General features: G+C 41.6%; 1 protein-coding gene across 3 annotated transcripts in view; it reads left to right on the top strand.

The window, feature by feature from the left end:
• Positions 1 to 12,851, top strand: part of c1qtnf12 (C1q and TNF related 12) — a 96,020-nt gene extending 83,169 nt beyond the window's left edge. For all 3 annotated transcript variants that reach the window (XM_043675814.1, XM_043675813.1, XM_043675815.1), the window contains one exon: positions 6,216 to 12,851. In XM_043675814.1, coding sequence (XP_043531749.1) covers positions 6,216 to 6,314 — 99 coding nt within the window. In that variant the 3' untranslated portion in view covers positions 6,315 to 12,851. The remainder of the gene's footprint in view (positions 1 to 6,215) is intronic.
• The last annotated feature ends 1,730 nt before the right edge of the window (positions 12,852 to 14,581 follow it).

Here is a 14,581-nt window from a genome sequence, read left to right on the forward strand (position 1 = left end):
TTGCAAAAGTGTTATGGAAGCAGCACAGATGTCAGACAAAAGCAGACTATAATAGCCACTAACAGTCTGGCGTCACGATGGATGTTTGTTTGCACATTGAAGCAGACACCAGTCTCTGTAACTTTCTATCTGGTGACTCAGTGCTCACCCGGTTCCATGCCAGTCAATAGTAGACTGATGGGCTTCTATATGCCATTGTGAATGTCAGCTAATGGGTGAAACCTAATCTACTTGATCTCTTCTTCCTCCCCGATCCCAAATAAAAAGCCTTGCAAATAAGGTCATGGTAAGAACCTCCTCATGCCAGTATTCTGCCCTCTCTTGGGGCTTCTTGGACCATTTACGTACATTTTTTAAAACACGTCAGGCAGAATCTGCCTCTTGCTTTGCAGGGTTCTGAGGGCAGAAACGGAAATGGCAACACAGATGAAACACCTAGCCATGCCAGTTAGCTATTCACAGCCAAGGAGCCCCCGACAATCATGCACCAGGGATAGGCAGGAAGTGGACAGCCCCAGGGTCAAAGGTTAGGGCATGAAAAGGAGCACCCAGACAGACATCCACTTCCATTCAACAACATTCGACATTTAAAGAGCTTTTGTACGTCAAACTATTGGTACCTCCTGCTCCAATAACTGTTCAGTCTGTCCAACCTTTTCTTTTCCTTTTTATTTTCTTTGAAGTCTGGGCCTCTTCTACTTAATGCTTCAGTGGTTGTTTGACCTCCTCTCTGTCCTGCTTTAGTATAATTGCTGGCCTTTATTTTTGAAAGAATGTTCTCATTAATGATTTGTAGTTTTTTTGTATGTGCTGTGCATCTCCACCTGTATTTGCACGAATGCTATTTTCTCCAGCATTGCTTCAAACTCAAGGTGATGTTTCCATAGCTGCTCCTGCTGAGCATGATTGACTTCATACGCAAGTTCCTCCATATCCTCTTGTAAACAGGCAATTGTTTCATCTGATCAGATAAATGAAGCTTATAATCTTCCCGCTTTTCTTTCTTTCCTTGTGAGTTGAACGGTGGTATCACCTAAAGACTTCGCCTCATTTCAGTACTCTCAGGATTGGATACGATTTCGTTTTTAGCCTCTTCCTCTTGAACTTACATTTTTCTCTCCGCAGCAGAGAGCTGAGATTCTGGCACCACTAAATCAGAAGGAAGTGAAGTGAATCATAGAAAGCCGGCCATTTGCCCCACCAAGTCCACACCAACCCTCTGAAGAGCATTCCATCCAGACCAACCCTATCATTGTAACCCTGCATTACCCATGGCTAATCCACCTAGCCTACACATCCCTGGGCACTATGGGCAATTTAGCATGACCAATCCACCTGAACATGTACATCTTTGGACTGTGGAAGGAAACCGGAGCACCCGGAGGAAACCCATGCAGATGCAGGGGAAAATGTGCAAACGTCACACCAAGGGTGGAATTAAATCCAGGTCCCTGGCGCCGTGCCACCCACACTGTTCGCAGTCGTTACACCCACATTGTTCTGTTCTGTCATATTCAGTTTTACAAATATTTTTGAATAGTTTGAAGAGATATCCGTTGGGTATCTCTGCTTGTCTGATTGATTCCATGCATCATGATAAGTGTTAGAATGGTAGATTCACAATTGACACTTGAGCAGTATCTGCAGTGTAGAACATCTGTGACATCAAGGCAGATTAACTGTATTTGCACTGCAGAACTATCAATCCTGCATGTGGAATTGGGGAACTGTTCTATGCTGAAAGTTTTACTTTTTGAGTTTCATCCTGACTTCCCATGTCAGAATTCACAGGGGAAGTACATTGGCAATTCAATCTTAGACAACTGTGAAGGTGTCACCAATTTTCTGAGGACGGATAATTTGAGTTTTTGCAAACACTTTGGGAAGTGTGATAGCATTAATGTTTTTCAAGAGATTGAAAGTGTGAGATGTGTTCATCAGCCTTTGGCGCATCATGTAAATGATCAAGTCCCAGTTTCTCGATCCCTGCATAGACACATGGGATAACAACTGGTCTTTATCGTAGCTTGAAGTCATTCTATTTGGACACATACATGGTTCTTTGTTGCTCCTGGAGCTTTTGCTGCAGTGTACTGCTTCAGCCAATGAGATTTTCTGCCATATGCCTTGCAAATTTATTGAAGGCAAATCATTTCCTTATTGCGTGTGGACAGATATCCTGTCCACGGGCCTTGATATCTTTGGGTATACTATTGATTGTGCCAACCCTCAAGTTTGTCTGTAGGATCTGTAAGTTTTATTGACCTATGAGGATTATCTATCCCTCCGGTATCTCTGGTTGGTTTCTCTTGCAAACCTTCCTGAAAAGCTTCCACTAGGAGAAAGTGAGGACTGCAGATGCTCAAGACCAGAGTTGAAAATGTGGTGCTGGAAAAACACAGCAGGCCAGGCAGCATCAGAGGAGCAGGAGAATCGACGTTTCATGAATCCTGAAGAAGGGCTTATGCCCGAAACATCGATTCTCCTGCTTCTCGGATGTTGTCTGGCCTGCTGTGTTTTTCCAGCACCATATTTTTCAACTCTGAAAAGCTTCCACGCCAATGGAAGCTGTCACCAACTCAACAACTGTTTGCTACCCTTATCTGAAAAATCACATAATGAGACCTTTTCTCAATCATGTACACAGTATAACATCTCAGATTCACATATACAGTCTGGTATGCTTACTAGGACTACTACTATATTACATGCAATATTAAATGGATGCCTTAATGAACAGAAACTAAGATGAAGATCTCTTACACTGGACCGTCACTGCTCCTCGGATGCTGCCTAAACTGCTGTGCTCTTCCAGCACCACTAATCCAGAATCTGGTTTCCAGCATCTGCAGTTATTGTTTTTACCTACCATCACATGTTGTGGTGTTTTGTAGCTGTCTTAAAACTCTAGTGCCTTCCTGAGATCTATGCAAGATTGCAGCACAGCATACACTATGACTGCTTATCTCCTGCACCAGTGTCTTTCAGTGTGCAACTTGAGGCACATTTTCTAGGATCATGGAATCCCTACAGTGTGGAAGCAGGCCATTCAGCCCATCAAGTCCATGCCAATCTTCTGAAGAGCATCCCACCCAGACCCACCCACACCCCCTCCCCAATCCCTGTAACCCTGCATTTACCATAAGTAATCCACCCAACCTACATATCCCTGGGCATCATGGGCAATTTAGCATGGCCAATCCACCTAACCTGCACACCGTTAGATCTTGTAATTTGACATAAGCACTAAGATTTCTTGTTTACCCAAGCAATCTTGCTGAGTAAAGCTTTCACTGCAAAAAATATGTCAATTGCTAACAATTTTGTTAAGAGGATAGAGCTTAGAGAGAGAGTGTGGGGGGAGGAGGTGGGAGAGAAAAGGAAGCATTGAGGTATTGCAGAAAGTACAGCCCAGAAGGCATCCACCCCATTGATACTATGTCTTCAACTCAAGCTGTCCATTTTGAAACTGGTTTCTGGCTTATTGCAACTTTATTACGTGCAATTTAAATGTGTATCCAATTGTATAGTGGATTGTGTCTCAATTAGTTGCGGCAAAATGCACTCTTATTCTCACTTCTCTGAAAGTGGTGGAGGTGATTTTGAATAAAAGTTCAATTCTGAAAATGCTGGAAATCTTAAATAAAAATAGAAACTGCTGGAGTAACTCAATCAGAATCAAGTCAAGTCTGATATGATTCTTCTTTAGAATTGGTTTCTCTGCCCAGAGGAAGTTGAGTGAGAGCATGCTGTAAATCATGGGGAAGAACTAGCACCTCAATCCTTCTATCTCATCATCAATGCGGGCCAACCAAGGTTCTCAATAGATATCTGAAACTGTGGTCCAGCTAATTTAGATGTCAAATTGGGCTCCTATCAGCTTAGCTTTCAGTTAGAGCCAAGCTAAAGAGAGGCCCAAAAGTACTTTCAGTGGCCCCATGGAATAGGATTGTTCCTTTCCTCTGAACAAAATAACCTGGGTCATTTCTGATCTGGAAACACCTGCCCCCCACAACCACCCTTTTCACCCATCCCAAATTACCAACCTGTTTCTTCACATTCTCCCTTTTATCTGGGCCTGGGCTTTGTTTGGACTGCTTGATATTGCAGTGGTTTGGTGATGATGGGTTGTCCTGGCACACTTGCTTCTGCTCCTGGCCCTCCCCACTCTGAGGTAATGAGGTCTACCATTCCAAATGGGACTGGCCTCCATTGACAGCATTGGGCATTCTTCCAGTTGCTTACCTGAAGATTACATTGAGGGGCAAATCTTGTTAATCATCATTTTTGTTTATCTTCCCTCTTTGGGTGCTCCCTTCTTAGAAGTCCATTAACAATCTTTCATCATCCAAATTTGCCCGCTATAGAGTTGGCTGCTGTACATATTGTCCTATTTGAGGTTCCAGGAGTTTACCTCAGTAATTGGAAATAGAGAAAAAAAAACTAAACTGAGGAAGTCTTGTGGTGAGTGGGTTCTGTTCTTGCATTCGCGTTCATGTTCCACCCCAAGACACGATGATTGTGGAAACCATATTCCCACCGTGGCCAAGCAGGTTGAGTGTCAACTTATAAATTCTTTCAACCGACATCAGTGATAGTTGGTCAGGATGGGGGAGTATCTGGTCAACTGTGATGGACAGAATTGGAGCCTCTATTACCACAGTCCATAACTGCAAACTACAATATGCCTGGAAAAGCGTACGTTGCTCAGCAACCCGGATTTGTTTGGGCTCCCGATTGGCTGGACGTCTGGTATGAATCAGATAGGTATAAACAGTGTGGGTTTTGATCCCTGCTCCGACTGGGATGGATTTGGGACTAGCCTCCTTGCCCTATACTAATGACAATAATGATATTGTGGATCGGACATACCACTGGGCAGAGAACTCAAGAAAACTTGACTTTAAACCTGGAAGTAAGTGGTTCTGCTATTAGGGGAAAGTGAGGACTGCAGATGCATTCCTGAAGAAGGGCTCATACCCGAAACGTGGATTCTCCTGCTCCTTGGATGCTGCCTGACCTGCTGCGCTTTTCCAGCAACACATTTTCGGTTCTGCTATTAGAACCACTTTATCATGTTGTGCCCATTTGGGGGAAGATGGTCAGTTATTTAGCAATTTTACATGGAATATTTCACCCGACAACAAAATCTGAAACAAGAGGCTGGTCAGTGTTAAAGAGTTGAATTCATCAGGAGCTTGTGAGGGTGACTCCATGGAGCACTGCTTAAAACCCTGAGGTTAAGCTGGAAGGCCATGCCAGTGATATGCCATGTGGGAGATAAAGGACTCCAGAGTGAATTTACTATTGAATTGTCAGTGGCAGTGCAAGTCACCATGACCCAGTATTTTCTATGCCTTCAAGTTGTTTCTGGCAGGGACTGGAGATGTTTGCAATGTGAGCCAATTTTCCACACAGGCTGGTGACTGATGCCTTATTCTGTAAAGTTATTTATTTTTCAGTGCACCAACTCCCACTAGGAGAAGTCTCCCGGTTTTATAAGAGCTTGGGAATCCAATGACTACAGCCAAGCTCCCATGCCCGAGGGTTTGTTGTACGTTGTTGCAGAGTAGCTCTGAGAATATTGATGCAGTAATAGATGAATGTCCACTTTCCGGGAGTTTGTATTACGTTTTCAGGACAATTTTGTGCGTCCTTGCTATCTTAAAGAAGAAGAAAATCAGTTCCCATGAGTCCGGCGGCAGAATTAGCAGCTTTTAGAATGATCTATGAAGCAGGTTCTCTGACAGCAAGTGTGGGATTAGGATCTCAAATATTCCTGAGCCTCAATCATATCATAAAGCGAAGAATCTGTGCTAAGTTCAAACATGGCTCGTTGTCCCTTTGTGTCACTTACCCAGCAAATGTTCAGTGCAAGTTATGCAACTTCCAAGGTCAGTAATGAATATATAGTTGAGGTACTAATGCAATTACTCAAGGCCTACTTGCCTCTGAGGCTGGCATAACACTGTAATGTGCTCTAACTGTACTTCTGCCCATGTTTTCGATACCATTCGCTTTCAGTTACCTTCATTTTAATTAGAAATGTACCTTCACTGAAGCTTGCATAGTTAACCTGTGGTTCAAATATTAATGGTTAAAGAAAACAGGCAAATTTGTTTTAGTCAAAAAAAAAGATTGCTTCCACTTGCAGATGACAGAAGCTGACCCTTACATTAGATTTATATATTTTTTTCTTCTTCTGTGTTTTTCAGGCTGGCCAATATACCTCTATATTTGTGGACAACAGTGCAGGAGCACCCATTTCTATCCAGAGTGGATCAGATTTTATGGGAATACTTGTTGGAGTATAGCAAGTCATATCCTCTTTTGAAGAAATTAACTTTGATGCCAACTTTAACGTTAGAATTCTGCTCTTTTTAAAAAAAACGTCAGTGATGGAATAATTCAAGTAACTGTTGACATGAAGAAAGGCTGGTGGGATTTTACCTTCAACAATTGCTACCTTTTGTTCCCTGCCTCATTGTTCTTTCATCAGTCTTTAAGAAATCCATATTGGTTAGAACTTCAAAAAAAATACGCAGTGCCACGCTCAGTGGCAGGTTGTCATCTGCAACACTGGACTGCAAAATGCTAAAGTGATTGTACATAACTTTCCTTCAGGCACAGCAGTAGAAAGGTTAAACAAGACATGCAAATTGAAGCTGTTATTGCCTTGCTAATGGTAAAGCTCCTCACAACAACAAAAAAATTAATTTTATTGATTAAATATCATTGTAATATTGGAATGTTGATTCTACATTATTGTATGCTCAGTGATATAGTATCTTGCAGCTTTATTAATGGCTCATTGCTGCCCAGCAATTTTGAGTTGTTTCAGTGGACACTGGGTTACTGGTATGACTTTTGGATTCACTAGCACACCTACTAATTGTGCAGAAACTCTAAGCTGCACATGGGAAAGGAGAGAAGAAACCCTACATTACACACTACAACTTGAACGAAAATGTTGTGGTTCACAATGCGAATGTCCAGATTAAAGAGGATTTGATTGATGACAAACATTGGTATTTGAAATGAGCTATGAGATGTGTAACCGTGTACAGAGTTGAGAGAATGTAAGGGGCAAATTCCTCGATTTGGAAGTGGACTTGCAAGCAAGTTTTATTCCTAGCATTTAGACTTGTGACACTCTGGTGCAATTTCAAGCATTTTTGAAGCCAGACTTTGACATATTACATGTACTTATACATATATATAAGGTCTTGTGTTATATGTGTACCCTGCTGAAACTTTGCTATGTAAATAATTGCAATGGAACACTGAGTACCCCAGAGCTGTTACCTGTGATGCTACTAGATGGCACAGTACTCAAATGGAAATTTCAGTGTTAAAATACACCACTCTTGAATGGAAGCACAATTAATAGACATAGTATTGTGGCCCCACAAATTACTTCTACTGAAAAATATTTGTCGAAAGCAAAGTCCACATTTTTTCTTCATAACTGAAGTTACTAATATCCATACTAAAGGTTGCAATCAAATTTTACAAAACATTAAAAATGGCATAACAATTCCCCACTGAATTGTCTTTATAAAACCTTCATTAACTTCTTTGTAAACTTTGAAACCTCAAGAGCTGGGTCACTTTACCAGCCGGCTGTCTAACTTGTTATTAGGCTTATGTTGCACATTAACACTGGGGTATAGACCCAGATAAATCAAATTACCTTTCTATGCTGTAAATTCAATACACTTCTGAACGTATATAACTTGCAGTTTCATAGCATGTAATCTTGTACATAAGCAGGGGTTGAAAGAAAAGGTACAGTCCTCTGACGATTGGAACATTTGAGAGTGTGCTTGATTTAAAAAACTTGGAAAGCTACAACTGAATTCTTAAAGGTTTTATTGCAGACAAACTTTTTTTTAATGTAAATTAGTGATTGATGTAAGTAGCATCCTTTCAGAAATAGCTGCCATTACTTACAGTGAAATTTCATTGTCACTTGCTTCTCTGCAACTTTTATTTTGCCAGCTACCAAGTGGGATTACTCCATTGATCCATCTTTTGTACACGAGTCTACTAACTATAAAGCCGTATGACCTCTGACTCAGTGTGAGAAATCCCACAGGACATTACCAAATAATGTGTGTCAAGTGCAAAACCTCCTATTGTCACACTTACTAAGCCCAAGTCTTGCTATTCTTCTGCTTTCAAACAGAGTTCAGTGTGAATGCCAGGTTGAGTGTAAAATTGGGCAGGTGTAACAGGTGGAGTGCCACAGGGATCAGTGCTGGGGCCACAATTTGTTGAGGAAAGTAAATGTTCTTTAGCCAAGTCTGATGTGCGAAGGCATTTGCTGAGGATGTCACAAAGAGTCTGCAGAGATATATAGACAGATTAAGTGTGTAGCCACAAGCTTGGCAGATGGGGGAAAAAAGTGGGAAAATGTGAGGTTATGCACTTTGGAAGGAAGAATATGTATGCTGGATATTATCTAAACGGAGAAAGCTGCAGCACAGAGAGATTTGGGAATCCTCGTGCAAACATCTCAAAAAGCGAACATGCAAGTTCAGCTGGTAATAGGGAAGGCAAATGATATGTTGACCTTTATCTCAAAATGGAGTGTAAAAATAGGGAAGTCTTGCTAAAATAATCCAAGGCACAAATCAGGCCACAGCTCGAATACTATAAACAGTTAGGGGCTCCCTATCTAAGGAAAGATATCCTGGCTTAGAAGCTGTCCAGAGCATGTGCAGTGAACTGATCCAGGCGTGGAGGGACTGTCTTATGTGGAGAGCTTAAGTAGGTTGGATCTACATTCATTGGACTTTAGAAGAAAGAGAGGCAGCCTTTTTGAGATATACATAGGGTTCTGGAGAGGCTAGATACATAAAGGTTGTTTCCCCTTGAAGGAGAGGCAAAGACCAGAGGGCGTCATCTCACAATAAAGGGTTGCTCTTTCAAAACAGACAGGAGGAGGCATATCTTTTCTCAGAGGGCAGTGAATTTATGAAATGCTTTACCACAGCGAGCTGTTGAGGCTGGCTCATTGAGTATATTCAAGGTCGTGATAGATTTTTAATCAGTAAGAGAATCAAGGTTTCTGAGGAAAAGCAGGAAAGTGGTGTTAAGGATTATCAGATCAACCATGTTCTAATTGAATGGGAGAGCAAACTGGATGGCTTGAATGGCCTGCTTCTGCGCTTTCGTCTTATGGTCTTTTAGGGTGTAGAGCGGGTGTATGATCCAGAACTGTTCTGTTCCTGGTTTATTTAAAATCAGGACTTTATTTTCAAATGGCTGCTTCTTGTAGCTCCATTCTGTCACCCGACTCTTGACCGTGATGTAAAGTTCTGTTTTCAATGTGTTAATCCTTCCCTGACTCATGCTAAAGCCTGTTGTGGGTTATGTATTTGAAACATCTCTCTTTGGTTGAGCCAATGAGGATTCCCAGCGATCTGCTGGGAGGAAAATGGTTCATTTATTTCCTGTAGCCAAGCTGTTGTGGCCCTTTAGTGTTGGCTGGAAACAACACAAACATGAAATGGTTTTGCCACGAGGTTATATGCGATGAGCTTGGTAGTCAATTAACATGAACAGGTTTAATGTTGGCCCTGCAATGGGAGCTGCGGTGTCAGCTCAATGTTAAACTCTATGCCAGTTTCATGCTGTATTTAGATGCTAGCTCCAATATCAACGTGAAAGGAGAAAACTTTGCCTGAATGCTGCAGTGACATTGTCAGTAGAACAGCCTTGAACTGACACCGCAGTTACAAATGCACCTCAAATTTCATTGTCAGCGTTGCACTGGCCATATCCCTAAGCACAGTGGCTTCAGTCTTCAGTTGTCAGATAGTCTGCCTGCAAATTCCCAGTTAGAAACACAGGTTCCATTTTGTATTTTCCCCCTCTGGACATGAGCTGGCCTCATGTCCAGGGTCCCAGCTCTGAATGAGCCAGACTTGGAACAGCATTTAACATTTGTTCTTCAGCTATGAGCCAATCTTGCCCCAAGTCTCCATCTGTACAGAATATGAAGGTCGGTGAACAATTTTTCTTTTTGCTTTTCTGGACTTGTAACTGGGAATTACAAGTATTCATTATCTGATGTGTTTTTGAGACAAGGATTGGAAAGAGAAATCTTGCTGTCCTGTCTGTGTTTTCCTCAATCTAGCAGCCTTGTCTGTGATTTGCATTAATAGGTCTAGTTCTGAGGGGGGTTTTTTTCTGTTTGTTCCCAAAGTCTCTATTTGCTTCTAAGTTCCCTTCGCTGTTTGTTCCTAAGTCTCCCTCTGCTGCTTTGTGTATAAGTCGACTGTGTTGTTTATATTCTGTTCTGGTGTTTGGTAAATCATCTTCTCAACTTTCAACTTCCACCTCTGGCTGCTAATGCTCCCATATCACATAAAACCCATTTCCTGGTCTTCTTGCCCCATCTCCCAAAATGCAACTCATTCTAAAACAGCATTCATTGCTCGAAGATTTCATAACCATGCCCCACATCTTCCAAATCTAGCATCAGCTTCCCACAACCATCGTACACACTACTCCCACATCCTGTTTCTTTCAAAGTGTTTTTGGAAAAAAAGGCACACTGAAGATTCTTACAGGATGAGGCCACAGTGTCTGTTAATCCACTAATTACACACTGTTAAATTCTGCAACCAACCCAGAAAGCTCTTACATTTTGGGAGATAAAAATAGATTGTTGTAGTCCAATCTTTTGAAACAGTCTGAGGCCTCAGAGCCCAAACCCTTCATCAAAGAGATCATGGGCACAGAATGCAATGTCGGAGCTAATGTTAATCAGAAAACCCAAGCTTTTAAAACTCATTTTAAATCTTTTAATTTGGACAGTGTAGATCTCAGCTACTGTTTAACAGTGAAAAAGCCTTTGGGTGATTCAATTATGTCACTGTGAGAGCCTCAGAAAGCTGTTTGCACACTCGAACTCAATTATCCATGTTTACATATTGAACAGAAAATGAGGCTGTGGATAGCTTGTCTATATACCGAGGTTGGAATACAGGATGGGCAAATATAACTCAGGCCCTTTTCTAAAGTTAGGCATCCCATCCTTTTACCTAATATTTAGATATTATTTAAATGATTAGCCTGATCAGTTTGTGTTCCCAATCTACCATTGGCCATATTGGATTTGGGTGGCAGCAGTGGGGCATTTTGTTTTGCATGAGGGCTAGCCGTCTTGAGTTTTGTTAACGATGTGCCTATGGCCACTGTTTACTACTGCTGGAATTACCAACCCCTACCTGCTGAGGTACAAAGGCCGTGCTGACGTCCTCCCCACTACCTGTCCCATTAGCCCATGCCCTTCTCCCTCTGTGTTAAGGACCTAAAAAAGTGTACCTGTCTTTGAAAATTCAGAACACTTTCAAATCCAAATCCCCAGGCGGTAAAGGATCCCGTTACATCTTTTGGCCTGAACAATATTTATTCTTCAATCAGCACAATTCAAATAGATTATCTTGTTCTTATCAAGTTGTTGTTTGTGGGAGCTTGCTGTACAAACTGGGTGCAAGTTTCTTACATTAGAACTGTGATTCCATTTTAAAAGTACTTAATTAGCCGTAAAGTTCTTTGGAACATTCTGAGGTTGTGGAAGTTTCTGCACATGCACCTTTTAATGTAAAAGCAAGTTCTTGATTTTTATTCATCTAGACCCCAGAGCTAGTCAGCTTTATCCAGGCTACTTTGATGGCCAATATAGCTCACTTCTTTGAGGTTTCCAATATTAAGTCAGATTTAATCTGAGTCACTGAATTAGGAACACCTAGTGACAAAAGACCCCGATATCCAATTTTGCAACACTCAGGAAGCCAGTCTTGGTTGGGAATCCCTGCCTGATTTACAGTGGGAGTCTGACCAAGCCTAATGGGGGGAGATTTAAAGTAATTGTGTGTAGTTATTTTACAAACCTATGACAATTTAGGATGGAGAGGAGTCAAACTGGTTTGAGAGCAGGGAGCAAGGATTTCTCTGTGTCACAGGCTAATAATTGAAACCCACCACAGTAAGCATGTATAATACCTGCATGATAATTTACGTGAGCATTTTCCATTATAATTTATGACATGGAAGTTTATAATGGATGTGCATGCAGGCATATGATTATTAATGTATTATAAATAGATATATTTATTCTGCATACAAACATAAGCACTATACAAACATACATAAAGTTGTTTAAATATGCTGTTATATATTTTAAAGTTGGTTTATTCCTGAACTTCTTTAATTGTACAAAATATTTTAATTATGTAGTGTTTCCTATTTTTCATTCCACACACTTCTGATTCTATATAACCTCTCATTATCATTTTTACTCATCATTTCAATTATCCCCAACAGCCTAAATATGCCACCATAATAAAGTATTCACCATTATAACATTAAAATTGTCATGTGTTGTAATGAAAAATCCAATGTAAACATTCCCACACAAACGTCACGATAAAAAGACCTGGTACTTCTTACCTTTTGGTTCACTATAGCTAGAATTCCAATGATTACCTATGGGTGTAGGAAGGGGGTGAAATTTGCCTCTTTACACAAAACAGGCTTGACTCCAGTCGAATAGAAAATTAAAGATCTTGTAAAATGGGGGTTGATTCACATTGAACCCATTTAGCATCACTGGTACATATTCATTGCAACTCTTTTGCCCCATTCTAATCATTCAAGCTTTTTAAACACATCATTGCAAGTTCAAAACAAAAGGTGACAACTTCTTAAATTCCTTTTCTTTCAACAAATCGATCAAACTTATTCTGAAAATATTGCCGACTGCAAAATCCCTTTTTGTAAATGAAATTTCCAATGTCCAAAATAAGGCTATAAATAATAAAAGGGTTTGAATTGTTTGTGTTGGTTTATGTTTCTTTAAAGTGGAGCCCTTAAAGTGGAGTCTAAAACCCGGCTCAGAGTTTTGATATTTTTAGCTGATTTTAAATAAAGTAATTTGAAGGTACGAATTTTCCATCATTACCATTTAGTAGTGAATTGGCGAGATACTTTTCCTTGGCTTCCCGCAGTTGTTACTTGGGAAGCTTCCAAATTGAAGGAACGGTATAGTTTATGTTGAAAGGGAGCGGAATGCTGAGTTAAATTGAAAGAGGAAAAGTCTGAGGGAATTGAAGGGGCAAAGAGTTTCTGATAACTGGGTCTGGGGTGAGGGGGATCACTCTTTCCATCTGTAATCTTGCAAGACCACCAGGATTCTGTAGACAAGCTCCTGTTGGTGTGCAGAACACTCCTAGGACCCCAGCCTAAACCAAGGATATGTTGGAGAGTTATATTTCAGCCATAATGGCAGAATGGGCTCCATCAAAACACCACTGCTGAGAGGGTCATCTCAACCTCTCAGTGTTTTGGGGAGGCTACTGTAAAGTTCAAATGGCTATAAACCAGTGAAGTGGGTGATTGAAGGAGTTGGATGGAGAAATTACGTGATTTTCGAGTGCAGTTTTAGTTTTTGTTCTTACTACGTTACCTTGAATTGGGCTCCTTGAGTTTGGCAGTCAGCTCGATGTCCAGTAGCTGGGAGCCTGACCCGGTGCGCAGACCGAACGCAAGGCCAAGGGCCAGTACAGACGACACTTGGATTGGGGCTTTAGCAGCCAGAGAGAACAGGAGCAAGCCCAACACAGCAATGGAAGTTCCCCCAACATTTGCAGCGACGATGAGAGCAGATCAGATTGAGCCAGCACGGGGAAAACATGCTAAAGCTGAGGTGAGTCGATTCCCTACAGTGTGGAAACATGCCTTTCAGCCCAACAGGTCCACACTGACCCTCAGAAGAGTAAACCACCCAGACACATTTCCCTACATTTACCCTTGACTAATGCACCAGCACTATGGGCAATTTAGCATGGCCAATACACCTAACGTGCACATATTTTGGAACGTGAGAGGAAATCAGAGCACCCGGAGGAAACCCACGCAGACGCAGGGAGAATGTGCAAACTCCACACAGACCGTCACCCGAGGAAGGAACTGAACCCAGGTCCCTGGCATTGTGAGACAGCAGTGCTAACCACTGAGCCACCATGCAGCTACTGTGCCGCCTGTGATCGAGCCCTTGTCGAAAATGCAGTCCTAGCATGGCAAAGCACTTAAGAAAGACTGCAATGTTTGAACTTTTAGCTTTATTTATTTATTTTTCAATGTAATACTAAGGACTGTAATAGTCATAGAGTCATAGTGATGTACGGCATGGACACAGACCCTTCGATCCAACTTGTCCATGCCAACCAGCTATCCCAACCTAATGTAGTCCCACCTGGCAGCCCGCCCATATCCCTCCAACCCTTCCTATTTACATACCCATCCAGATGCCTTTTAAATGTTGCAATTGTACCAGCCTCCACCACTTCCTCTGGCAGCCCATTCCATACACGTACCACCCTCTGCATGAAAAGGTTGCCCCTTAGGTCTCTTTTATATCTTTCCCCTCTCACCCTAAACTTATGCCCCCTAGTTCTGGACTCCCCCACCCCAGGGTAATGTTTAACTTTGTTCCTTATTTCTTTCTACCTTACCCTTAAGTTGTTGTACGGAGGTTCTTGTAGCTAAAATGGCACCATGTGTGGTG

Source organism: Chiloscyllium plagiosum, chromosome 34 (assembly GCF_004010195.1).
Source record: "Chiloscyllium plagiosum isolate BGI_BamShark_2017 chromosome 34, ASM401019v2, whole genome shotgun sequence".
Taxonomy (NCBI): domain Eukaryota; kingdom Metazoa; phylum Chordata; class Chondrichthyes; order Orectolobiformes; family Hemiscylliidae; genus Chiloscyllium; species Chiloscyllium plagiosum.